At 37.9% G+C, this 27299-nt stretch overlaps 2 protein-coding genes across 2 annotated transcripts in view; both read left to right on the forward strand.

Annotated features, from left to right (window-relative positions):
* The window catches only part of C1H9orf64 (chromosome 1 C9orf64 homolog), a 36716-nt gene extending 27711 nt beyond the window's left edge, over positions 1-9005 (forward strand). The window contains exon 4 of the mRNA XM_043979587.1: positions 8132-9005. Within this exon, the coding sequence (XP_043835522.1) occupies positions 8132-8364 (233 nt within the window). The 3' untranslated portion in view covers positions 8365-9005. The remainder of the gene's footprint in view (positions 1-8131) is intronic.
* A 3022-nt stretch (positions 9006-12027) lies between these two features.
* KIF27 (kinesin family member 27) overlaps positions 12028-27299 on the forward strand; it is a 108837-nt gene continuing 93565 nt past the window's right edge. Inside the window, 2 exon segments of the mRNA XM_043983829.1 lie at positions 12028-12154; positions 17158-17548. Of these exon segments, the coding sequence (XP_043839764.1) occupies positions 17251-17548 (298 nt within the window). The 5' untranslated portion in view covers positions 12028-12154; positions 17158-17250.

Genomic DNA, 27299 nt, shown 5'->3' on the forward strand with positions numbered 1-27299 from the left:
TCATTGCTAAGCTATTCTGCAAACAAGACTTTTTCCATTCTGTGTGTGTGGCCACCTTCTACTTTATTGGGGAAAAAATAGTCAAGAAGAATGAGACCATTCACTAAGAAATCCCCTACTCTCCTCATCTCATATCACTCAGAAATCTTTCTCCACTATCTCTTTTACTCCTGCCTTAAATGAAGGAGTGACATTTCTCCTTGCCAAGGAATACTCTTTTACATTAACCCTTGATCTCACCTCCTTATATATTCTCATGCAAATTGCACCCTCCCCATCATCATCCCTACTGTCTTTATACTATCCCTATTGGCTCCTATCCTGTTGCTTACAAGCATAGTAAGGTATCCCTTATCCTTTAAAAAAACAAACAACAAACCTCACTTGATCCCAACCATCTTGGCTAGCTATTGATTTATCTCTTCTCTCTGTCATGGCCAAACTCTTTGAAAAAACTCTTTCCTTTTTCCCCCTTCTATCTGTCTGACCACTTCTCAGTCTCCTGATTCTTTGTCTGTGTCATGGCTTCTAAATATGGGGGCCTCCAAGTCTCTTCTTGGGCCCCACTCCATTTTGCTTTGTATTATATAATCTGGTGAGCTCATCAGCTCCCAGGGGCTCAGTTATATTCTCTATGCAGATGATTTCTAGCTATACATCCAGTCTTAGTCTCTCTAGTGGGTTATAGACATCTCCAATTGCCTTTTGGATATCTCAAACTGGATGTAAAATTCAGCATATCCAAAACAATTCATTATTTTTCCCCCAACTCTTCTTCTTCTAAATTTCCCTGTCTCTGTTGAGCCATTATCTTACTCCTAGTCACTCAGGTTCACAACCTGGGTGTCATCCTTGACTCCTTATCATCCCTCACTCTACATATCTAGTCCATTGCCAAATCTTGTTTCTACCTTCACAACATTCTCATATATATCCCCTTCTCCCCACTCATACAGCTACACCCTTAGCTCAGATCCTCCTTACTTCATGCTTGGACTACTAGTTGCCTTCTGGTTTGTTTCCCTCCCTAAAGTTTTATAGGTGGGAAAATTGTAGCTGAGAGAGAGATTATGTAACTTGACAATGGTCACACAGTTATTCTTTTTTTCATAAAAGTATTTTATTATTTTCCAGTTACATGTAGAAATAGTTTTCAACATTTGTTTTTATAAGATTTCTAGTTTTAAATTTTGCTCCCTCCCCCCTCCCCAAGACAGCAAGCAATCTGATATAAGTTATATATGTACAATCACATTAAATGTATTTCTGCATTAGTCATACTGTGAAAGAAGAATCAGCAAAAAGGAAAAACCTCAAAAAAGAAAACCAAAAAGTAGAAATAGTATGGTTCAATCTGCATCTAGAATCCATAGTTCTTTTTTTTCTGGATTTGGAGAGCATTTTCCATCCTGAGTCCTTTGGAACTATCTTGGATCATTGTATTGCTGAGAAGAGTCCTGTCTATTACAGTTTATCAACACACAGTGTTGTTGATACTGTGTACAATGTTCTCCTGGTTCTGCTCATCTCGTTCAACATCATTTCATGTAAGTCCTTTCAGGACATAGTTAATCTTTCAGTTTCTTCAAGCCATCTTCCACTGAACTACCAAGGTTTTACTAAAGTTTAGGTCTGACCATATTACATCATTGAGCTTCAGTAACCACTGAAGTAACCACTCTGTTTCCTCCAACATCAAATATAAACTCTTCTCTTTGACTTTTAAAGCCCAGCCCCTTCCTAACTTGTTGTATCCCCATGAGTTTGTAAGTTTTTTGAGGGCAGGGGACTGCCTTTTGCCTCTTTTTGTATCCCTTGTACTTAACACAGTGCCTAGCACATAGTAGGTGCTTAATTAATGTTCATTGATTGACACTCTGGCTGTTCATCTTAGATGAGAGGGAAACATCTTTTTTCTCACTTGACTGTACTCCATTGGACTCTTCCATCATAGTCCAGGGAACCTCATCATCCTGGAAGATCAATCAGCCTTGGTTTTCACACCTCATCACCTCTACCTCTTTGATCGGAGGGTAGCTCCATGAATTCTACATCCTCTCTTTAAGGAGGTGACTCTGGCTAGCTATCTCTTCTTTTCTTGACAGGCTGTACTTCTTTGATTTTTTTTCATCATGCCCCCAACTACCGTACTGTCAGTAAAGACTTAATTTGAAAAGGCTACAAGCCGAGATTAAGGTGGAAGGAGAGTTGGAGCTTGACTTTTTATTCATAAATGATTGTGCACTCAATGCAAACTCTGAGGCTGAGATACAACAAAGTATGGATTATCTGCTGTTTGTGCTAATTTTGGCCTAACAACAACAGAAAAACAGGGGTGCTCCACCAGTCAGCACCACACCATCCATCCATGGAACTATCAGTTACAGCAAATAGATAAATTTTAAATGCCATGGACAAATTTACTTACCTTGGCAGTATAATTTCCAGGGAAGTACACATAGATGATGAGGTTTATGCACGTATTACCAAAGTCAGCTCAGCATTTGGGAGCCTCCAAAGGAAAGTTTGGGAAAAAAGAGGTATTATTAGATTGCCTACCAAACTGAAGGGCTATGGAACTATTGTGCTGACCCCATTGTTGTATGCCTGTGAAACCTGGAAAATCTACCAGCATCATGCCAGAACATTGAACCACTTGCATTTGAATTGTCTTAGAAAGATTCTGAAGATCACCTGGCAAGATAAGGTTCCAACACTGAGGTCCTTTCTCAAGCTGAACTGCCAACCATTCAAACTACAGCAGAGAGCACAGCTCATATGGGCTGGCCATGTTTTCCGAATGCCAAACATAGGCTTGCCTAAAAGACTATTTTACAGAGAATTCACAGAAGGCAGGGCCTCACATGGTGGTTAGAAGAAATGATACAAGGACATGATCGCGGTTCCTCCGAAGAACTTTGGAATTGATAGTGAGACATGAGAGACACTAGCACAGGAACTCCCAGTATGGTGTCCATCAAAGAAGATGCTGTGCTCTATGAGCAAAGCCAAATTTCAGCAGTTCAAAAGAAATATGAAATGCACAAATTTAGAGACATCTCCACTCCAAATATTCATATTGACCATTTATGCCCAACCTGTGGTACAGCCTTCCAAGCTTGTATTGCTCTGATCGGCCACAGTAGGACAGAGTGTACATTGACTCACCCTGGTCATGATGTCATTTTGGTCCTCTTCAGACTCAGAGAGCAAACAACAGACCTCCTGAAGAATACTTTCTCCCCTTCCCTTCCTTTTCAGCTTCTTTTTTGTGTGTGTGTGTGTGTGTGTGTGTGTGTGTGTGTGTGTGTGTGTGTGTGTTGTCTTTCTCCATTTAGATGAGGGCAGGAACTTTCTTTTTCTTTTGTATTATCCCTACTACTTAATATTGTGCCTGGCACTTAGTAAGCTCTTATAGTTTATTGACCAGCTGAAAGAATGTAGATGGCTCAACCCTACCCATCACCATTAACAAAAAATGTCTGGACTTCTCTTCTTGTATATGTCCCCCTTTCACCTTGATATCAGTATCAACCCATTGCAGACTCTCATCATCTCACATCTGGACTATTGCAATAACCTAATGATAGCTTTTCTTGTATCATGTCTCTTTCCCCTCTCCAAGCCATTCTTCACTTAGCTGTCAAATTGATCTTAAAATGCAGACCTGACCTTGTCACCTTTTAATAACCCCAGTGGCTCCCTGTTACTTCCAGAATCAACGATAACATTTCTTGAATTACCATCCTACATGACTATATGAAGACATTTTGAATTTAGTATACCTCAAACTGAGTTCGATATCTTTCTTTTTTTCTTTTTTTTTTTTTGGGAGGGGGGGGAGTGAGTATCTTTCTCCTCAGACTCTTCCCTATCCTGAACTTCATATATCCCTTCCTATATCAGTCAAGGCACTACCATCCTGCCATTCATCCAGATTTTTAAAATTCTTTAAATTATTATTATTATTATTTTTTTTTGGTGAGGCAATTGGGGTTAAGTGACTTGGCCAGGGTCACACAGCTAGTAATTATTAAGTGTATGAGGCCGGATTTGAACTCAGGTCCTCCTGAATCCAGGGCCAGTGCTCTATCCACTGCGCCACCTAGCTGCCCCCATTCATCCCGATTTGCAAAGTTGAAGTCATCCTCAACTCATCATTGTCTCTCATCCAACAAACATATCCATTCAGCATCATGGCTTTTCTTCTAATCTCTTATATCCATCTGCTTCTCTCTCTCTCTTAGAGCTACCACCTTAGCTCAGGCCCTTATCACCTCTCTCTTGGAATACTGCAATAAGCCTTCTAGTTGATTTTCTTGTCTCTGTCTCTAGTCCATCCTTCACACAGCTACCAAATTGATTTTCCTGAAGTGCAAATATGACCATACCATTGTCCTACTGAAAACCCCCAGTGCCTCCCCATTTTCTCTAAATTCCTTTGTTTGGTGTTTAGAGCCCTTTACTACCGTCTCAACCTACCTTTCCATCTTCATCATGCATTACTCTCCATGTATACTACAGTCCAGCCATACTGGTCTTCTTGCAATCCTTATAAAGAGCACTCCAGCTTCTTCTTCCTTGCCTTTGCATTGGCTATTCCCATGCCTAGAAAACACTCCTCCCTCGAAGAACCCCTGTTTTCTTTCAAGGGTTAGCTCAAGTACCACCTTCTACATGAGACCCTTTCTGATTCCCCTTCCCCATCACCTTGTGTATTTTTGTATACCTATATGTGTAAATGTTGTTTCTCTTGACTAGGTTTGAAAACTTTTTGAGGGCAAGGATAATTTTCACTTGTGTCTTGTTTTTGACACCCAGCATAGTGCCTAGTCCATAGTAGCTGCTTAATAAATATTTGTTGATTGATTGCCCCCAAAGTTCATGTCCATATAGTGGATCAATATATTTATATGAAGACAGAAAACCCCAGAGATTATTCTTCTTTCCCCCCCTCCCAGCTCCTCACCATTTTCTGCTCAGTAGTGTTAGGAAAAAAAACCCAGGACTTTGCCTTTTGGCTTTATTATTTGTTATTTATTTATTATTGAAGGCTTTATTACCTTCTTGCAAGAATGGGCATGCACTATAAAGAAAAGTGGCACATGCTTGTCACAGCAAACTTCTCTTTCTATCCCTAAATGTAATGCAGAGTCTCTTCCCTCTTCATCTCATTGGTTGAGGACTAAGGTGTACAATCTTCCTGGAGCATATTTCCTACATATTTCTCCTTAACATGTTCCCCCTTCTGTTTACATACATCAAATGTTTGAAAATGGTGGCAGTCTCTGCCTTTGGAGTATTGGCAGTTAATATGCATAAGCTAATTAAGCAAGCACAGTACAGACTAGCTTTAACTGTTGGCACATTCATTTGGACTAGCTAGACTACTGGTTTTGAGGCCCCTTTCTGCAATTCTCCTTCCTTACTCAGACTCCCTCCTTGTCTCGTTTTTCTGAGATAACAGCATTTTTCTGGTGTGACACTATTTCATTTCTCTCAGTAGTAAGGATGACTGGCATTGATGATGGGCATTTACACACTGGAAGTTTCTTTAGACTGGTGAAATTATAGGTCTGGCTTCCCCCCAGAAAAGACAAGTGTAGATGGAGGGAGTAAGTGAGGTTAGTGACAGTTTCTGTGACCTTAGATTTTTCAACAGTATATATGATGGTATATTGGTTATGTAATACTTTATTATATACTCATTCTACTTTCTTTCATTTGTGTGGTATTTTTTCCTATTTCCTTTTCAGAATAAATTCCTTTTATGACTAGATTATAAAATAGATTTAATGTCTTACAGGTTAAAAGAATTGAATATTTTAATGGGGTTTTTATATGGGTTTGGGCAAGTTACTCTGCCCCTGTATTAACCTATTTGAAAAAACTCATGCCACCTTATGTGGTAATGTCTGTGTTCTGATTTATTAACTGAAAGGTTATTTAAAAGATGATTATATTAAACTAATTTGATATTTTTTCTTTTGGGTACTAATTCATTGAAGTATAGAAAATTTGTCAGTTTAGCATTTCTTAAATTGAATTCAAAAAGGAATTGATTAAAATGCAAATACTTCTCAAGATAATGAAATGCATATTTTGTTATTTGGCAACCTTTTTATGGTGGGTATGTATGTTATATTCAGTCATTAGATAAACATAACATTTATCAATTCATAAAACATCTTTCTGCTGTAATTTCCTTTGAGCTTTTAGAATCTAATGGACTAAAACAACTGTCAGAATGTTTGCCCCTTGTAAATCCTGGAAAGTGTTTTTTTTCTTTTTTAGTTCTTGGAGAAAAAGTGAGAAATAACTTGTTACAAAGTTCCATACTTTGAAAATATGCCAATTACCTTTTTTGGTCAGAGTAATTTTCTAATGAGAGATACATGATAGATAATCTTCAGCCTCCACATTTTCTTACTCTGTCCTGTCAAAGGAAAGAATAATTGACCTTTCTGTGAGACTAACCACTCTACCTGTACTCTAGATACTGTTCCTGCCTGATTCCTGAAAGACATTGCTTCCAAAGTTAATAGCTCCATCTTCACTGACTCTTTTCCTGTTTTCAGACATATAGTTTTTCTCATTTAAAGTTAGTTGATTCAGTTCCCTTTAGCTGTCTTATTTTAGTCTCCTTCCTTTTGCTCTTAAACTTTTAAAACATGAGTCTAAATTTACTGCCTCCATTTTTTCATTATCTACTTTTTCCTTAACCTCGTACAACTCTTCTGAAATTGCTGTTTGGAAGATGACCACTAACAACTTTATTGACCTCGATTCTTTTTTTAACCCTGAACCGGCTCCTCTCTTCTTTCACTGCCTCCTCTTCCATTTCCCACCTTTTGAAATTCTATCCACACTTTAAAATCTAACATAGATATTACCTCTTAGGGCCATAGGCTAGTAGAACTCAGTAACCTTAGAGAGACCATAGTCATTTCTCCCTGTATAACTTTGCTCAACATATTTAAGCTTTTTGGGTCTCAGTTTCCTCAATTTTGGGGAGATATGTGTAACTCTAGAAAAGGACCTCTTAAACTTTTTCCACTTGTGACCCCTTTTTGCCCAAGAAATGTTTACACAACCCCAGGTATATAAAATAGGTATACATAATCTTGTGCTCTTGCCAAATTTTTTTGTGACCCCCCACATTCAGTTACTTGACCCCATATGGTATCACAATCCACAGTTTAAAACACTAGGCTCTAGAGTTCAGTCCTTAAACTTTTTCTCTCTCTGAACCTTCTCCTCATCCTTTCTCATTCAATTGTTAGTCTACTTGTTATTACTAGTTATCTCTCATCCAAATTTTAGTCTTTTATTTCCAACTGCAAACTTAATGTTATACCATCAACTTAAACTAAATGTAACCTTTACATTTCTCTGACCTTTCCTTTCTTGATTTCTTTGCAGTGTTTGAAATTGGCACTGTTGACTATCCCCTCTTTCCAACTATACATTCATAGTTCTCCTTCATTTTTTTCCTAACCCAATAATGTGGCTGTTCCTTAAGAGTCTGCCCTTGGTCCTCTTGTCTTGTCATTCTTTTTTCTTTCTCAATGATCTCATCTACTCCTCTGTAATCAATTATAACTTCTATTCAGATTCTTTTCTCTTTCCCTCTCTCCCCCTTTTTATTTTAAGCCTGTAGTTTTTTAAGTTTTTTGTTATGTTTTTATTCTGAATTTAATTGAGCAATTCCACACACAAAGTATGTACATTTTGCTTTTTCTTTTATGTATATAATAAATTCAATATGTAATTTTTCAAAGATGTGCTGTGATCTTTTTATTCTTTCCGTTGTTGTAAAAGTTAATTCCTTACTTAATCCTCCTCTTGGCAATTTCTTCTGTGATCAGATGACTGCCACTCCATAGAAGACTGTGCTAATTTTGAACCCAAATTTACACCCTACCTCAGATAATAGTAGTTTACAATATTGGCATCAATATTAATTTCATACTATGAAGAATGCTTGTTACTTTGTTGTTTTTTTAATAGATTAAATCTCAAAAATAGTTACAGTATTTGCAAGTATAAATTTAGTTACAAAGTCTATATTTTTATTATTGTGTGGTTGTGTCGCTTGTTTTTAATATTTTTTCTAATGTTTTTCCTGTAGGAGAAATGATTCCATCTGGGGATAAACAAGAGGTGGAAATCAGAGGCTGTTCTGTTTGGTGTGTTGAGCTGATTCGAGATCGACTTCTAGAACTTGTTGAAAAAGAGGGAGTAAAAATCTGTGCAGAAATAAATTCAGTTCTTCTTGATTATTATTTATGGGATTATGCCCGGGATCACAGGGAAGATATGAAAGGAATTCCATTTCATCACACACGATGCATATATTATTGATTATAAGTTCATCAGACACCTGAGTTTTCTAATAATCAGTTGTGCACCTTGTCTTTTATTATGGTTAACCAGAAAAAAGTGTAACACAAATTATGGGGGAGAAAAAGGATTATTTCACTTTCTTACTGACCTTCCTTACTACTGTGCATTCCAAATTTCACTTTTTGTTTGATCGTTTCAATATTCCAATTTTTCTTATTGCAAAATTTCTTTCATAATCATGCCTTTTAAATGTGATCAATTTTCAGTGGGATTTTTCTACCATTTATTAGTTTGTAATCTTTCTTATTTTATATCCATTTACCATTTGCTATGCTCATCTGTTCAAAATTTTCACATATGTATGCAATCATGGGTTGTATAAGTTGAAAAAAAGGGAAGTGTATGTATACACATGAAAGTGTGTATTTTAATAATCATGGGTTGTATAAGTTGAAAAAAGGGAAGTGTATGTATACACATGAAAGTGTGTATTTTAATGACACTGTTGTACCAATAAGGATGCTGTTGCAAAAATCAAAGGATGAAGTTTTTAAAACTATAACTATATTTGGTCTACGACAGAGATTAGAAGATTAAAGATTCCTTTTGATGTAATATAACTTATAAATGTCTGATTTGGAATTGAATAAAGTTTTTGATACAAATGTCATATTATTTTAAAAAGTCATTTGGGGCAGTTAGATGGTGCAGTGGATAGAGCACCGGTCCTGGAGTCAGGAGTTCCTGAGTTGAAATCCGGCCTCAGGCACTTAACACTTACTAGCTGTGTGACCCTGGGCAAGTCACTTAACCCCAATTGCCTCACTTACAAAAAAATAGTCATTTTGTAATTTTGAGCGCCAGACACTTAACAAAAGAGCCCCAAGTGTACCTTTAAAATATGATTCTGAGTTTGGTTATGGAAATTTTTAAAAATTCGACTCCAGTGACTGTACCCTGCTTTGTCTCATAATTTGCCCCCATGAGGAAAAAGGAAAGTGGAAAAGAGCACTGGGTTTAGAGTCAAAAGACGGGTAGGAATCCAAGCCACTGGACCACCTGGATGATCCTATCCTAACCCCGGGCTTGTGCCCCTATGAAGTGAGAGAATCGGACTAGATGATTTTGTTCCTGCTGCTCCAAATCCTACCAACCTAGATTTTCGAAATGGGGCACGTTATCGTAATTGGCCTTGGTGGAGAGGGGAGGGGGCCGGAAAAGGCCCATCGGGCTCGGGACTTAACCTGTGCTAGGGGACTTTGACCCCTGTGCTGCCGCTCTTCGCACACGCCAGTAGAAACACAGGTGCTACTTGAGCTGCCGTAAGACAGGCCCTCGCTTGCAGTGAAGGGAGCCGAGAAACCCTAGCTCAAGGTCAAGATTTCAAAGCATTACCGGAGCAGTCGCCTTCTCCGCCAATCACTAGCTGCGGATTGCTTTCCTTACTTCCGCTGCATTCCCCTGAGGTCATTTCCATGGTGACTCAGTTACTACTACCTTGGTGTTGGGGCCAGGGTTGAAGGGCACTGAGGTTTTATCGTGGGGCGTGGTCGAGAGGGGAAAGGCTAGTGTGCCCCACCAGTGATTCCACGTTTACTCAGCACCTCTTCCAGAGGGACGTTTGTGGGCGGAGGGGGCTGGTCCTCTTTGAGGGGCGCGCATGCGCAGCGCGCGAGCGCTGGCCCGGAAGGCTTGCGTTCCTTTCCTTCCTCTGGATTCCGTACATATATATATTCTACACCTTTTCCCTAGCTGAGGCCTTGTGTTGCCGGGCAAATTTGAGAGTTGCGTTTTGGGCGGTTTCTCCAATGATTTATTTTTTCTGACGGACTCGGGGAAAATAATAATTTACATTAAATGCTATTAAGGAGGGAGAATCAATCGGAGAAATGACAGAACCTTCTATTTCCAGGGAAGGGGTTGGGGGCTGGGGCGTGGGGAGGATATTTCGGGAAGTGACTGATGTACAAAAACAAAAAGGCAGCTGGAAAACTTGTTGCAGTCATTTCATACATGCCTTTCCAGGCCTTTCTGCAGTCCTCTTGCTTGTCATTTCTTTGAGCACAATAGTGTTCCATCACCATCATATACCAGTTTGTTTAGTCATTCCCCAATTAATGGGCATTCCTTTGATTTCCAATTCTCAGCCACCACAAAAAGGGGATATCCCCAAAAGAGAAAAATACCTATTTGTACAAACATTTATAGCAGCTCCATATGCACAGTTCTATAGCCCTTTGGGCATAGTTAATTGCTCTCAAGAATGGCTGTATCTTCTCACAATCCCACCAACAGTGGATTAGAGTCTCAGCTTTCCCACATTCCCTCCAACATCCAATATTTTCTATTTTTGTTATATTTGCCACTCTGATAGGTGTGAGGCGATACCTCAGAGTTGTTTTAATTTACATTTCTGATCAATAGCGATTTAGAGCATTTTTTCATATGATTATAGATAGCTTTGATTTCTTTATCTGAAAACTGCCTGTTCATATCCTTTGACCATTTATTATTTATTATAAATTTGACTCAGTTCTCTGTATATTAGAGAAATGAGGACTTTATCAGAGATACTTGTTTCAAAAATTCCCAGTTTTCTACTTCCCCTGTAATCTTGGTTACATTAGTTTTGTTTGTGCAAAAGCTTTTTAATTTTATATAATCAAAATGATCTATTTTACATTTTATTTTATTCTCTATATCTTCTTTGGTCCTGAATTTTCCCCCTGCCCATAAATCTGACAGATAAACGATTCCATACTCCCTTAATTTGCTTGTGCTATCATCCATACATCATCATGTGTAAATAATGTACCCATTTTGACCTTATTTTAGTATAGTGTGAGATGTTGGTCTATACCTAGTTTCTGTCATACTGTTTTCCAGTTTTCCCAGGAGTTTTTGTCAAACGAGTTTTTGTTCCAAAAGCTTGGATCTTTGGGTGATTGATTTTTTTAACAAAATTATATGGAATATTATTGTGCTATAATTTTAATTAAAATTCAAAACAATTTTAAAAATTCTCTTGAAAAGTATAACTCTGTGTGTCCTTCAGCACTCTCCTAGCCCAGTACTTCCTTGTAGACATTATCTGGATGCAAAAACCCCTTTACAGAAGTAGAGTTGAATATAAATGAGTTTTCTTCCCTTTTCCTTATAGTTTTATTGGTAGGTCCAATAAGGTAAAATATAGCCTTTTTGAACAAAGGTTTCCCTGTAGAGGTGTGCTGGAGCCAACTCTAACTGAAGAGACAATTGTTAAATTTTCAGCATGACCGTTTACACCTCAGACATAGGTTAACAGTATAAAACAGAGCATGGTTTATTGTTTTGTTGATTGTCTAGACTTAATAATAGTGCTGATTAAACTTAAAAGTGTGTTCTGCATAGTGTTTTTATGTTTTTCTTTGTTTTCCCAGAGAGCCAGTTGTTAAACATTGACCAGCATACACCCCTTACTCCTGGTGAGCGGCTCACCTTTTGTGTCTTGGCTAGAATGCCTTTAAGTGGTCCTAAATGGCTTCCCTCCGAAGTTGCAGCAGGGGTCGCTGTCCGCGGAGGGTGAGAGACCTGAAGACAGGACAGCGGCGCTCTGCCGGGAGTGTCCCTGTGCCCAGTCCCCTCGCTGGCTGTCAGGCGCCGTTGCCCTGGAGAGGGCGCACGGCGTTTCCCCGTTGCTGGGGCAACGAGTGGCAACAAAAGGGGAGCAGGAGGAGGAAGAGGAAGAGGCTCGGAAGCCTGAGCGAGGCTGCGCTCTTGTTCCTGCTGCTGCTCCCCTCGGCTGCAGGGTGGCTTTCTCCCGAGCCCGGTCAGTGCCCGGAGGTTGTGGCGGCGGCAATTGGACCTTCCCCATCACTCTCCCCCCTTCCTCCTCCTCCTTCTTCTTCATGGTGCACTTTGTACCACCGCCAACTCTCCCTCTCCCGGCTATGGAGGCCGGGCCCGCCGAGGCCCGCTCTTCCCTTCGTCCGCTTCAGCCGAGTCTGGCTCGCGTCGTTATTGAAGGCGAGGGAGGCTTTTCTCCAAGGGGCGGGGTATCCAAAAGTCCGCCTTGGGGTTGGGGAAAGGCCTGGTCCAGGATTGGGGGGGGGGGGCTTGGAAAACCAAGGTTAATCTAGCCCACCCTCCCATCCCGTTTAACCACCAATCCACCCCACCCCGACCATCCCCCGTAAATCTGGTCCTCTCCGGTTTGGGAGCCTGTTTGGCAGTTGGGGGTAGAGGTGGGTGAAGTGGGACTGTGCCTTTTCGAGAGAAAGACTGGGGGTCTTTTAGTGTCTTGGGATCCTTTAAGGTCTTGGGGGTCCCACGCTGCCCCCTCTTTTGCCTTTAAATCACTGAGGACATCCGTGGGGCTCCTTGTGACAAGGTATCCTTCTAGCACCCACTTTTGACGTGGAACAGGAGTTCGTGGGCCCCCCTAACTTTATTTTTCAATGTAACTGGCTTCCTTTGTGATACTGTGTGTTCGATTTTGTGCATTTAAGGACATCCCGAGAAAGGTCCCTAGACTTCCCTAGACTTCCCTAGACTGCCAAAAGAGTCCATGATACACTGAAGACTAAAAAGATTTTTGATACCGAGGCACTTCTCAATTTCGCCTATTTAGGGGGAGAGCACTTTATCCAAAAGGAAATAAATTGTGCCCTTCTCAATTAAGGAAAGACAGTACAGGGAAGTACGTTGGGCGACATGGGGATGTTAGTGGCTCAGGCACCAGTCCACGTGTAAAGTAGTCACTGCAAGTTTGTCTTTGCTCCTGTAAGTGCAGGAGAAAGATGACTGACAGTCATTAGGTTTTCCGTGGTGCGTTTTAGGTATTTATTGTAATTAAGGTTCTCTAGTGTAGTGTGAACAGTCTTTTCTCATTACTGTTTAAGATAGACTTATTGTGGACCATGCCCAATTCAGGAAGTGGCAGTGTGGTGCCGTGAGGACTTGTGTTCATATTCTGATTCTGTAACCTTCTGCAAGTTGCATTTTCTCCTCTGTAAAATAAGGAGAAATCTATATTAATTTCATTCCCTCTGTAAAAAAATTCGTTATTTCTCTTATAAATAACAATACTCTTTGAGACATCGGAGTCAAATATACTCCTGTGATTTAAATAAGTTACAAGGTCAGGGAGGTGCAGTGGAAAGAACACTGACTGGACTTGGGAGTTAGAATATATGGTTCTTTCATAAGAATGCGACTGAGTCAATTATCTCTGAACCTTTCTTTCCTTATAAAATGAAAGGATGAGCAAAATAACTGCGAAGGTCCTTTCTAGACCTATAATTTTTTATGATTATATGCATTTAATGCTTTAAATTTTATCACTTATAAGAAAACATTTTTTGTGAGAGCAGTTTTTTTAAGCTACAATTTTGGACAAAACGATTATATCTTGAAAATGCAAGGACACAGAAAGTATAGAAGAAAGATTTAGAGATTACACAAACTTGATTAGTTCTCATGACATCAGAGATTACAGACTCCAACTTGGTGGTGGACCTCTCTGAATTGGTTTGGTCCTCCTTGAACGACCTAGAGCTCTTGATTTTATAGGTTGGTGTAGCTAGAATTTGGGCCATTCTGACAGCTTTTCAGAATCCAGAGTGACTCCCATATCACACACACAAAAAGCATCTAGCTACAGCATTTGAGCAAGCTGTGGATCAGTATTATTCAATTATTCAATTTATTCAAATTCTTTTCATGCTGATTTATATCCTCTCATTTGTGTGGCCTTGTTAATTTTGTGTGGCTAGATTAGGTGAACTTTGTTGCCTTTTATGGTCAAATTCTTGATGAGATAATTATTCCTATTTTTTTTAAGCAAAAGCATCATTCAAACAACATTTTACTATTACATTTATTTATTATTATTATTTTTTTACTATTACATTTTATTATAGCATTTTCACAAGCTGAACTAGAATGAAGGATTTGACTTGGCTAACAGGTCACAGCCCTTGCCTTTGTATAATTGTAGTAGTTGTTCAGTTTTAGTAGTCTGATTCTTCATGACCCTATTTGGGGTTTTCCTTCTCTGTCTTAGTTTATGGATGAGGAAAATGAGGCAAATAGGATTAAATGACTTGCCCAGGGTCACTCTACTAGTGTCTGAGGCCAGATTTGAATTCTGGTCTTCCTGACTCGAGGTCCAGCATTCTATCCACTGAACCACCTAGCTGCCCTATCTACTGCCCTATGTATTTATAGTAGTGAGATATTATAAACAAGCATGAATAATTATTACCTCAGGTATTATAGGTAGTCAGTTTGTTTTTTTGTAAATAACGAATTTTCCTAGTTACCCTATTTTCCTCTTTTGAACACAGTTTTCCAGGTAATGTCCCAGAATTTTCTAGTTTTAGTATTTAACAAAGACTTCCCCCCCCCCTCCATCATACTGTTTTTAGTGTTTAATTTGAATAGTAATTCACACCTGTTAGTTCTCAAAGCTTCACAATACACTATAAGATAGGTAGTGCAAGAATTATTTTCCTTCACTGGCAAGTTTGAGGCTCAGGTGAATTGACACATCTAGTCAATGTCAGAACATGGATTTGGACCCAGGTCTTCTAGATCTAACTCAGGGGCTATTTCCATTCAAACTTTCTTAAGGATGGAATATTCATAACCTCTTAGAGTTATATATGTTTTTATCTTTGGCTATTACTAGTGGATTGACTTTTTGTTTGGAGATATCACTGCCCAAGGGAGTCTATTTTTGTTGTTGTTGTCCTCAGGGGACATAAGTACCAGAAGGTACAGAAATCTTGGAAATGTTTTGTTTTGTTAATTTTTTAAAATAAAATTACTGATGGACATGCTTTTTGACAGTAGTATATCGTAAACCTCAATATCACTAGTCATTGAAATTTCTATATTTTGTAATTGACCAAAATTTTTCATTTCACATGTCTGTATAGTTAATTACTAACAACAACCCATTAAAGGGATGACTCACCTTTTGTGAGGATTCTTCAGGGACCAACCTCAGATCACGACTGATAATTGCTGACGTACTTCATATTCTGTAAATGTGTGGTGTTTGTAGAGATCTTGTATTTGTTTATGGTCTATCTGAGTCTAGTCTCTTCTACTTAATTGTAAATTCCTTATGGGTAAAGACTGTGGTGGTTTCCTTTTTCCCCCCTTTTTTTGTCATATTAGTCAATCTGATAGGCATCAGGTGGTACCTCAGAGTTGTTTTAATTTGCATTTCTCTAATCAATAGTGATATATATATATATATTTTGGGGGGGGGCAGGGCAATGAGGGTTAAGTGACTTGGCCAGGGTCACACAGCTAGTAATTCTCAAGTGTCTGAGGCCGGATTTGAACTCAGGTACTCCTGAATCCAGGGCCAGTGCTTTATCCACTGCGCCACCTTAGCTGCCCCCTAATCAATAGTGATTTAGAGCATTTTTTCATATGGCTATAGATAGCTTTGATTTCTTCATCAGAAAACTGCCTGTTTATATCCTTTGACCATTTCTCAATTGGGGAATGACTTGGATTCTTATAAATTTGATTCAGTTCCTGATATATTTTAGAAATGAGGCCTGTATCAGTAATACTAGCTATAAAAATTGTTTCCCAGCTTTCTGCCTCCCTTCTTTTTTTTTTTTTTTTTTTTTAGTGAGGCAATTGGGGTTAAGTGACTTGCCCAGGGTCACACAGCTAGTAAGTGTTAAGTGTCTGAGGCTGGATTTGAACTCAGGTACTCCTGACTCCAGGGCCGGTGCTCTATCCACTGCGCCACCTAGCTGCCCCTCTGCCTCCCTTCTAATTTTGGATGCATTGCTTCTGTTTGTACAAAACCTTTTAAATTAAATGTAATCAAAATCATCCATTTTGCATTTCATAATATTCTCCATCTCTTCTTTGGTCATAAACTGTTCTCCTTTCCATAGGTGGTTTCTTTTTTAAACTTATAGTATTTACATGCTTATTGAATGAATGGGGAAAATGGCTTCAGTTTTACATATTAATAGTTAAACTACTGACTTCAAACAATTTCGTTTATTTCTATGTTGGTAATGCAACATTAGGATCTTCAGAAAGCACAGTTCTCAACATCATAAAATGACACAGAACTGAGAAAATCTGATTTCTTATTTAGAATTCTTCAGAAATGTAAACTTTATAGTTGTGGATCTTGTTTTTATTCCTTCATTGCAAAGAGCATGTTGGTGCCTTCAATTGAATACACATCCGGAAAATCTAATAGAAGAGCTACAATTGTCTAAACATGCATTTTATGAACTGGCAAGATATTTTACTGTACTTAGTATTATAGAATTGGGAAGGATTTCAGTGGTTATCTAGGCCAGCTTTCCAGTTATGAAAGATACCTCCTCAGCCCTTACAAGTGCCCTGAGAGTTGAAATCTAACCTTTGGTTGAATACTTCAAGTGATAAGGGATTCAGTATCTAAAAAGCACCTCGCTTCATTTTTTGGACTCCTTCAATTGTTATGAAGTTCTTTCTAACTCCATTTACCCTCCATATTAGTTTTACTCATTGGTCCTAGTTCTGCTTTCAGGAACTCCATAGAGAACAAATCTAATCCCTCTTTCATGGATTATTTTATACTGCCTCTTTGTCTAATGAAAAGTGTTGAGTTTCTTCCTATAAGATGACAAGCTATTTGACTAATATTTTGTTTTAAGCAATTTATTTTTTGTAAGCTATTTTGATATAGCTATTTTAATTTACTATAATGGTGTCTTCTCTCCATTATGGGTGGTTATTCTTGTTTGATCAAAAAGATTTCTGACAAGAAAAAATAAATTTTTTTGTCATTTTTATATACAGGATTCAAGCTGTTATGAAAACACAAATAAGAAGGATGTTTCACACACTAGGTATTAAAAATTAGGAAACCAATTCACTGGAATTTATTGTACCATGGAAGAAATACCAGTGAGAGTTGCAGTAAGAGTCAGACCTCTTCTTTGCAAAGAAATTCTTCATAATCATCAAGTATGTGTGAGACTGATTCCGAATACCCAGCAAATTATCATTGGGAAAGATCGCATCTTCACTTTTGATTTTGTGTTTGGCAAAAATTCAACCCAAGATGAAGTTTATAGCACCTGTATTAAACCTCTTGTTGCATCATTGATTGAGGGATATAATGCTACAGTTTTTGCCTATGGACAGACTGGATCTGGGAAGACATACACCATTGGAGGAGGCCACATTGGTAAGATCCTTAAGCTCCTTTTACTTATATATGATTATCTGATTTACTACCAAGAAGCAAACTATGAAGTGAGACTAAGAGAAATGAGATAGAAGATCATGAAGTTACAACTTTTGAAGGCTTTGTCTTGACTACTGAATTTGAATTTTTTGCGTGTGTGCTTTCTGTTGACTTTGGACAGAGCATGGGACTGATGATAATAATAATAGCTCCCATTAAATGGCACTTTAGGATGTGCAGAGCACTTTATGTGTTTTCCTAGAAGCTTGGAGACCTGTGTTTTAGTCTTATTTTCTGTCATTAACGCATTGTGTGACCTTGGGCAAATTATTTTTTTCTTTTAGGCCTAGATTTCTTCATCTCCAAAATAAAGGGGTTGGACTAAATGATCTCGAAAAACCCTTTCCACTCTGACATTCCATTAAAGGCTAACTGAAAAGAAGTTCAAATTAAAGGAGATGGGTGCTCTCAAATTCTGATCTGCCCTTATTCATTTTGTTTCAAAGTTTTCGTAATGCCACAGTCTACATTGCTAATAATGTATGTGAATATTTTTAAAAACTAATTGAAATTGTCATTATGAAGAGAACTAATTTGTAAATAAATCTAGTTTAACTGTATTAAGGGTTGTCATTAGGTTTGAGTTGAAGTAGGACCATAAAAATATGTAACCTCCTTTACAGTTGGCATAGCCTAACACTGACAATTTAAATTAGAGGAGTCAGGGTAACTTCTTGTTAATATCACTCTCACAAAATATGAAATTTTCCTTTAAAAATCCCTATCAGGCCTCTGGTTGAATACTTCAAGTGATGAGGGATTCACTATCTAATACCATGGGAAGTTTTGCCTTGGTATCTGTTAGCAGTTGTTATTTAAACTTTGTTTCTTTTGTCATTTAGAATAACAATTATGGATGGAAAGAAATTTCTCTTTTTGTAAAATGGAGATAATAATGCTTGTACAATCTGCCTCATAAGCTACAAAAGACTAGAGGAAATAATAGATATAGAAACTTTGTAATTGTGAAGCACCATATACATGAGTAATTATCATCTACAGTGCAATATTTATCTTTCACTGACAGTTTTTATTGGAACTAGTTGTTAGTACTTTATAGTCTAAATGCTAATCAGGAAGTGATAGGTTTTTTTTATTTTTTATTTTAGTGAGGCAATTGGGGTTAAGTGACTTGCCCAGGGTCACACAGCTAGTAAGTGTCAAGTGTCTGAGGCCAGATTTGAACTCAGGTACTCCTGACTCCAGGGCCGGTGCTCTATCCACTGCGCCACCTAGCTGCCCCCAGAATGATAGGTTTTTTAAACAGATAATTTTGTGGCTCTTAATATTTAATCATAAACAAATCTAAAGCAAGATAATATAGCAACATTATAGTGCATGTAAATTTCCTCAGTTGCTAGATATCCTGTTGGTATTTTAAACATTAACTGCCTTACAATCAGACCTTTCATGAATATAAACATTCTAGTTTTAGAAAAGGAAGGATCATAGAATAATAGAATTTAGAACTAGAAGAGAACTTAGAAGTAGTGTGATAAAATAATGTAGGTCCTTATTTCCTTAACTAACTATATGTATATATTTCTTTTAAATTTTATTGGTGCCTTTTCTTAAATATGAAAGGCACTTTCTGATAACACTATTCTCCCAAAAGAAAACAGAAACAACCCCCACAAAAAACAACCAAACACCCTTCATCTCTTCAAATTTTGGTTTCCAATCAGGTGCTATTTCCTATTTCCTATCATTCCCCATCAGTGGTTAGTGCTCTTCCCCCTGAAATGATTTTGTATATAAGTAGAATGTTATCTACTTGAAAACAGGGACTATTCTGCTTTTATCTTTGTATCCTTGGTTCTTGGTACACATATAGTAGGTTCTTAATAAAGGCTTGTTGAAATACACCAAAAGAATACCAGTGAAACAAAAGGATTTCAGTGGAGCTTTGTGGCCTCCCATACTACTTAGCAGCAAAAACACTCCAAAAGGGTGATTTTTGTGTTAAGTCAGACTCGCTACTAGGGATATAAAAGAGAACTTGCATATAAAATTTAGGTATCTGAAGCCAAATTTATTGAGATGATATTTTAGGGTGGAGTAAGCTGGTCCTTGATCTCAACTGGGGTGGGCAAATAGTTAGTGTTAGCCTAATAATATTTGGAGTTTGAGAGCTAGTAGAAGAGCTCTACCATTCCTAAAGGGAACCTTATGAATACCCCCACAAAGGGGAGAAAAGAACTTCTACTAGCAACCAGGACTTATATGAGTTATTGCTTTGTAACATGTGTTCTCTAATCTTGAGCCCACTTTCCCCTGAACTTTATATGTACTTGTGGCAGAGTGTCAGATTTGTGTGTGTGTGTGTGTGTGTGTGTGTGAGAAAGGGCATGTTTTGTACTAACTGTATTTACTGTTCACTTACCTTATATTTACCTTAGTAAATATATCAAAGCCTTAATTAATGTGAGTTTGAATAATGTGTCATTCAATTTTAGGCAAATTATAAAATGATACTGAGTTGCATTTAATGTGAACCAAAATTCAGCTAATGGAATACTGAGAATTTAACACACTAGGTCGTCATTTTGCACTTGGCTATCATCACATGTGGATGTGATTTGCTGTTGTATATCATATTACTAACACTTATGTTAATTTTTTTTTAAAGAGCCAAAAACAAAAGGAAGAATGCTTTACATGAAAACCCTGTTGGTGTAAAAAAGAGTTTGTTAAGACATTAGAGCAAAAATTTGATGTAATTAAATCATAGAAGCTGTAGGATTAGATGTTGGAATGCCTGAAATTGTGGTACAGTCCAAACTAAAAGAAAAAGGCAAAATTGTATCCAACTTTTTGTGATTTGCAAGAAGTGTTGTAGTGATAAAGCATCATTTAGCTAAATGGATTGAAGATTACAGTAAAAAATGCATTTCTCAGCTGAGCAGCCATTCAGACAAAAATCTTCAGGTTTATTTAAAGCAGTGAAGGAAAACGGAAAAGAAGTAGATAGTGAAGAAACTTTACTGGAAGTGTTGTTCAGTTTTGCTTTAAAATTTGAGTTTAATTGCATAATATTGAAATTACTTGAGAGAAGGCCACTGCAAATAAGAATACAGCTTCTAAATAGCCTCATTGCAGAAGGTCATTGAAGAATATGGATGATACACTGATCAAATGTGGAGCAAAATGTGTTTTTAATGTGGATCAAACAGGCTTATTTTGGGGAAAAAATGCTTTCTAGAACTTGTGTTTCTAAGAAAGAAAAACTTAACCTGTATTTAAAGTGTCTCAGAATTGCCTAACACTTTTATTGAGAGGTAATGAAGAAGGGAATTATAAATTAAAACCAGCACTTGTTTATTGGTCCTAAACTTCTTACACTCAGAGAGACTACGACTTCCAGGAGTTCTTTGGTGGTCAGATGAGAAAGCACTGAGGGAAGCTAAGATAGTGGAATAGCAGGAAGAAGTACAGCAAGCTCTATCCTCTACACCCTTCCCAATCTCCCCCCACCAAAAAAACCCCAAACCCCCCCCAAAACAACTCTGTTCCATACAGAGCTAGATAATGCACCAGACCAAATCCTGATGGAAAAATTCAAGAAAAGTCACAATGTATTATTTGTCCAGCCCAGTTTGACATAGGGACACAGAGAAGTCTGTGGACTCTGGGGACAGGACCTAGAATGGAGCACATCCTACATAGAACACTTAGTTGCCCAGGGAGAGGCTGTGTACCAGGAAGGTCCCAGAACCATACCAGGGCATCAAATGCATGGTTTATAATGGGTCACGTATCTAGAATGGGTTGAGATGGAGTTCTGTGTTGTGTGCCTAAGTTTGAAAGCCTTAGGCAAGTTAGCAGCTGATGATGTAGCTCAGACTCCAGAATCAGAGCAGGCGCTCACTCCCAGCATCTAACCCAGTCTGAAGTTTGAAGAGGTATAACTAGGGCAGAAATTACAGACCAAAGGGGAGCCTTCAGTTTTGGCCATCTGAACTGGTAGAGCTTCCCAACTGGCTCGTAGGGGCAGAGTACAGCAGCAGTATATTCTTGCTCAGACCCAAACCCAGGTCAGGAACTTGCAAAGCTCAGACCACAGGGGCAGTAATCAGACTCTGCCTTTCATCAGACCACTTTGAGCACATTGAAAGTTTACAGGTCTCCAACTTGTGTCTGAAATCCTAGGGTAAAACAACACTCAGAACCTCAAGAAAACAGAAAGAGGACCAGTTCAGACCTCTCCAGAAGTGTGGGGAGCCCAGTCCTAAGATCAAATCCGAAGTCAGTAAGGTCAGTAAGTAGGCTGGAAGGATGAGCAAATAAAAAAAAAAAAAGAATCCTGCCATAAAGAGCTGTTTATTGTATTGACAGGAACACTCAAGATACAAACCCAGAAGAGAAGGACCCCCAAAAATGCATATATAAAGCCTCAGAGAAAAACACAACTTGGGCACAAATTCAGCTAGAATTCCGGGAAAAGATGAAGCAAGAATTTAAAATGTTTTTATAAATGAGTGTGCTGAAGGGGAAAATAGAAAATAAATTAGAGCTATAGAAGAACCAGTTGGAAAGGGAATTAATAGCTTGGCACAAAAGATATAAAACCTTATCCAAGCAAAAAATTTTCTGAAAATTCAAATGGATAGACACCAATGAAACAACAAGAAATATTAAAGTCAAAAGACTGAAAAAATAGAGAAATATGTAAGTTATCTCATAGCAGAAACAAATGATCTGGAAAACAGATGTAGAAGAAGAAAATTAAGAATCATTGGACTAACCTGAACACCATGACCAAAAAAAAAAGAGCCTAGAACATTATATTTCAGGAAATGATGTTGATAATGATGATGATGGTATTTATGTAGTGCCTACTATGTGCCTGATACCATGCTAAGCACTTTATAGATATTATCTCATTTGATCCTCACAACAACGTGAGAGGTAAGTACTATTATTACCCCCCCCATTTTACAGATGAGAAAACTGAGGCGAACAAGAGGATAAATGACTTGCCCAAGGTCACACAGCTAGTGCCTGGGGCTTGATTTGAATTCACATCTTCCTGATTCTAGGACCAGCCTTCTAGCCACTATACTATCTAGCAGCATAAAATTATCCAGATATTTTGGAACTAGAAGACATAGTGCAAACAGAATCCACCTATGGCTCACTGAAAGAAATTCTAAGATGAAAACTTCCAGGAACATCGTTATCAGAATCCAGAGCTTTCAGGTCAAAGATAAAATGCTGTGAGCACCAAGAAAGAATGAATTCATGTAGCCACAGTCAGGATCACACATCATTTAGAGCCATCACTATAATGAAGCAGAGAACTTGCACTATAACATTCTGGAAGGTAAAGGATATGTGCTGACAGCCAATAATAATTTATCCAGCAAAACTCAGTATTATGCTTCAAGGGGAAAAAAATGGGTCTTTAATGAAATAGAGAACTTCCTAGCATTGTTGATGAAAAGACCGGAACTGTGGAGAAGCTTTGAAGTTCAAACTCAGGAATTAAGAGGAACATAAAAAGGTAAACATAAATGAACAATCATAAGGGATTAAGGAAGAACAAGCTGCATCTACTGGACTATGTATAAAGATTTAATGAAATTCCAGAAGTTGTGCAATAACTATTTACTTCTGTCTAATATATGTATCTTCAGAAAATCTTTTGATTAGGTATATATCCACATTCATCTCTTTAGGCAGCTCCTGCACTTCTACCTCATCAAAAATTATTTCTCTTTGTGTTTTCATGATAAAATTTTTGAGAACTCAGTCCTCTTGAACTGACTTTCCCTGTAGCATATTGGGCATTGGGATCCAAAATACTATTTCTCTGCAATCTAGGATATGTCATCCTAATCCCATCTTTTCTCTTCTCTATGATAAGAAAAATCGTGTCATTTCTTCTTTGGCAACCATTTTTTCCATATTGATCAGTATTGGTTCTAGGTTAATACTTGCCTTGTCACTTTCTTCACCGTTTGAGAGGATGTCACTGCTCTATTATGTGCCTTAGTAAGAATCCTTAATTATGGGGGCAGCTAGGTGGTACAGTGGATAAAGCATCGGCCCTGGATTCAGGAGGACCTGAGTTCAAATATTACCTCAGACACTTGATACTCACTAGTTGTGTGACCCTGGGCAAATCACTTAACCCCAATTGCCTCACTAAAAAAAAAAAAAAAAGAATCCTTAATTATTTGTTTCCTCCTCTTCAGGTGTTCTGTGGTAGTGGTGCCAAACTCAAAAAAAATAGGGGTCTCTGAATTGTACATAAGGATTAGAGCAGGATGCATATTGACTTAGAAAACCGCATATTAATATTATCTATGTTTAATTATATTTTTATTTATCTAAATTTATTTAATTAATTAGTTTGGTTAAGTATTTCCCAATTACATTTTCTTTCTTTCTTTTTTTTTTTGTGGGGCAATGAGGGTTAAGTATCAAGTGTCTGAGGCCAGGTTTGAACTCAGGTCCTCCTGAATCCAGGGCTGGTGCTTTATCCACTGAGCTACCTAGCTGCCCTATTCCCAATTATATCTTTTTTTTTTGGTGAGGCAATTGGGGTTAAGTGACTTTGTCCAGGGTCACACAGCTAGTACCTGTTAAGTGTCTGAGGCCGGATTTGAACTCAGGTCCTCCTGACTCCAAGGCTGGTACTCTACCCACTGCACCACCTAGCTGCCCCTTCCAATTACATCTTTTTTTTTTTTTTTTTGGCGGGCAATGGGGGTTAAGTGGACTTGCCCAGGGTCACACAGCTAGTAAGTGTTAAGTGTCTGAGGGCCGGATTTGAACTCAGGTACTCCTGAATCCAGGGCCGGTGCTTTAACCACTGCACCATCTAGCTGCCCCTCCAATTACATCTTAAATCTGATTTGGGTAGCACTGGAGAGACTTGTGAGCAGCATATCCTAGGTAACAGGTATTTGACACTTCCTCTGTCTTTGGTATTTTCTCACAGCAGTATTGCTTCTGTTTCTCTTTCCATTTAGCTTTCCCTAAGTGCTGGTTCCCCTTTTCTAGCTCCTTTATTTATGGATCTTTTTACATGAGTATTTCTTATTGGTATACAGCACTACTTTGCTTCAGCTTTACTTCCTTCCCTTCCATTCTTTTCCTTTTCAATTAGGTATAACCCTCTAGTGAGGAGTCCCGTTCTATTAAATATCTTTGAACTTAATTATGAGGTCATTTTTTTTACTTAGCATTAAAAATTCAAGTTCACCACATATCCCACAGTTTGTGTATATATTGGTATATCTGAAGTCATTGGTTTGATCATTGACTCCTTCCTTGGATTTGGTTTCTTGTACATCACTGTGCCTTTCTACTGTTCTGCCACTTTGTTTGTTTGTTTGTTTGTTTTTAGTGAGGCAATTGGGGTAAGTGACTTGCCAGGGTCACACAGCTAGTAAGTGTTAAGTGTCTGAGGCCAGATTTGAACTCAGGTACTCCTGACTTCAGGGCCAGTGCTCTATCCACTGCACCACCTAGCAGCCCCACCACTTTCTTTGTTACCTGCTGGCCTCTCTGATATTTAACTTCATAAAATATTCGTAAACTATTTTCTTGCTTCCCGCACCTCCCCAACCTTATTCTATTCAAAGCCCTCTGAACCAAATTGCAAGAGTTCTCAAAATCTGTTTTTGTTATCCTTAGTACTCCTTCCCTGCCAAAAGCATTATATTGCTAGCCATGATTGAGAATCCAAATTCTGTCAGAAGCATCATCTTCTTAACCATAATTCTCCCCCAACCCAAAGCATCTGCCTTTTATTGGCAGCAGTAATGAAAACCCTGAGACAGTTCATTGTGATCTCATTATTCCCTTCAATTCATTGTCCGTTTGCCTCTATATCTCTTTCTACATTTTTCCTTTTATTTAGTCATAAGGTGCCTACTCCTATTTCTGGTTCTACTTTCTTTGCCTTATTTCATGTGGCTTTTTTCAAATATTACATTCTGTAATATTTTTCACACATAATTTTTTGCATATTATTTTAAAGAACAAATGGCAGATGGCTAATAAGTTTCTAAAAACTAAAGAATTGTAGGTACTTAGATAAATTTGTTTTTAAGATTTTTCAATATTTGTTTTTTAGGATTTTATTCAGGAACTATTATATGTCTGCTCTGAAATTTAGCTCTTTATTAGTATTTCAAGTTTGAATGAATAATGAATTATATTTTGCAAGGTTAGAGAATGAATGGGATGTTCTTATTAAACATAAATATTCTTGTAAACAGAAGAATTATAGCCAACTACATATGTATGAACTAAATTAGAATGGATAGGCCAACTCGGTTTTTAACCATGTAATGTTTTCTTGGGCACCAGGTCAAAAAGGAGGGTTTCCTAGCAACCTGTTAGTAAGGAGTAGGCTCATACAGGTTAGCTTGCAGCCACTATTTTTGTCCATTAGATGGCCACCCTGCATTATTTGTAAGGAAAATTCAGCCATTAACATTTATTTTCCTTATTACTATAAAGTAAAGAATGAGTGTAACTAACAATTTTGAAACAAATACAAAAGAAGAAATTTGAAAATTAGAGGTGAAATATAGAAAATTGAAAATAAAGATGATAATATTGATAAGTTTTTTAAAAAAAGATTAATAAACTCTGATTAAAAGAGAGAGCTAATAAAGTTGGGCAGCTAGGTGTCAGTGGATTGAATGCTGGGCCTGGGGTCAGGAAGACTCATATTCCTGAATTCAAATGTGACTTCAGACACTTACTAGCTGTGTGATGCTGGGTAAGTCACTTCACCCTGTTTGCCTCACTTTCCTCATCTGTAAAATGAGCTGGACAAGGAAATGGCAAACCACTCCAGTATCTTTGCCAAGAAAACCCCAAATGGCATCACTGAGTCGGACACGACTGAAAAATAACTGAACAAGACAAGAAAGAACAAGGTTAATTCATAACAAGTACAGAAGAAATAAAGAGAATTATTCAAACTTACCACATATGGTTATATGCCTGAGAAACGGAGAATTGAAAGTAAATGGATAAATTCTACAAAAAAATATATATAAACTAAGTTCAGAAAATGGATTCCAAACCACCCAATCTAAGCAAAAGAAATAGAATAACCTATAAATGAACTTCCAAAGAAAAAACCCTTGGACCTGATGGTTTTATAAAATGAATTCTGTCAAACATTTAAAGAACAATTAAAGCTATAAAAATAATTCTTCACTATTTAGAAAAGGATGGCACTCCGGGGCAGCTAGATGGCGCAGTGGTTAAAACGCTGGCCTTGGATTCAGGAGTACCTGAGTTCAAATCCGGCCTCAGACACTTGACACTTACTAGCTGTGTGACCCTGGGCAAGTCACTTCATCCCCATTGCCCCCCCCCCCAAAAAAAAAAAAAAGAAAAGGATGGCACTCAAGCAAACACCTTTTATGAGAGAAATATGATCCTAATACTCAAACCACAGAGAGGCCAAAAGAGCAAAAACCTTCAATCAATCTTACTAATGAATATTGATACAAATATTTTAAGTAAAGTGATTAAAAGGACACTACAGGGTATAGTGAAAATTCACAAATTGGATTCATATCAGAGGTACAAAAATGTAATTCAACATGAAGACAATTAGCCTAATCACATTAATAACAAACACAAAATCAGTTCAATAGATGGAGGGGAAAAAAGCCTTTCATAACCAAATATTGTATTCATGTTTATAAAACCTTTA

The sequence above is a fragment of the Dromiciops gliroides genome, chromosome 1, assembly GCF_019393635.1.
Source record: "Dromiciops gliroides isolate mDroGli1 chromosome 1, mDroGli1.pri, whole genome shotgun sequence".
Classification (NCBI taxonomy): Eukaryota; Metazoa; Chordata; class Mammalia; order Microbiotheria; family Microbiotheriidae; genus Dromiciops; species Dromiciops gliroides.